The sequence below is a fragment of the Morus notabilis genome, unplaced genomic scaffold (assembly GCF_000414095.1).
Source record: "Morus notabilis unplaced genomic scaffold, ASM41409v2 C11183457, whole genome shotgun sequence".
NCBI lineage: Eukaryota > Viridiplantae > Streptophyta > Magnoliopsida > Rosales > Moraceae > Morus > Morus notabilis.
In genome coordinates, this window is record NW_010381979.1 from 1 (window position 1) to 447 (window position 447).

At 30.9% G+C, this 447-nt stretch overlaps 1 protein-coding gene across 1 annotated transcript; it reads left to right on the forward strand.

Annotated features, from left to right (window-relative positions):
* Nucleotides 1-5: 5 nt before the first annotated feature.
* LOC112094770 (heavy metal-associated isoprenylated plant protein 7-like) lies at nucleotides 6-340 on the forward strand (the record flags this gene model as incomplete). Its single annotated transcript, XM_024176470.1, has 2 exons — nucleotides 6-27; nucleotides 127-340. Coding segments are annotated over 2 exons (236 nt in total), but the record flags the coding sequence as incomplete, so codon positions are not given.
* Nucleotides 341-447: the final 107 nt, after the last annotated feature.

A 447-nucleotide genomic window follows, 5' to 3' on the forward strand; every position in this document is an offset into this window, starting at 1 on the left:
TTCGTCGCTGCCTCAAAGGATTTGAAGGTTTTTTTTTTTTTTTTTTTTTGGAGTGTTTTTGTTATTAAGTTTTGTGTTTTATGATTGATTTGTTTATATATATGTATGTATATATAAATGTTTCAGGAGTTGAAGATGTTATTACGGATTGCAAGAGTTCAAAGGTGACAGTGAAGGGAGAAAAGGCTGATCCATTGAAGGTTTTGGAGAGAGTTCAGAGGAAAAGTCATAGGCAAGTTGAGCTTATCTCTCCAATCCCAAAACCTCCTTCTGAGGAAGAGAAGAAGCCTGAGGCAGAGAAAGAGAAGCCCAAACCAGAGGAAAAGAAAGAAGAGGTCCTTAAAAAAAAAAAAATTTAAAATTAAATTAAAATTTTCCACTTTTTCTTTTTCTTTTTCATTTGGGATTTTCTGAGATTGATAAATTTTTATTTTTTTATTTTTTTTT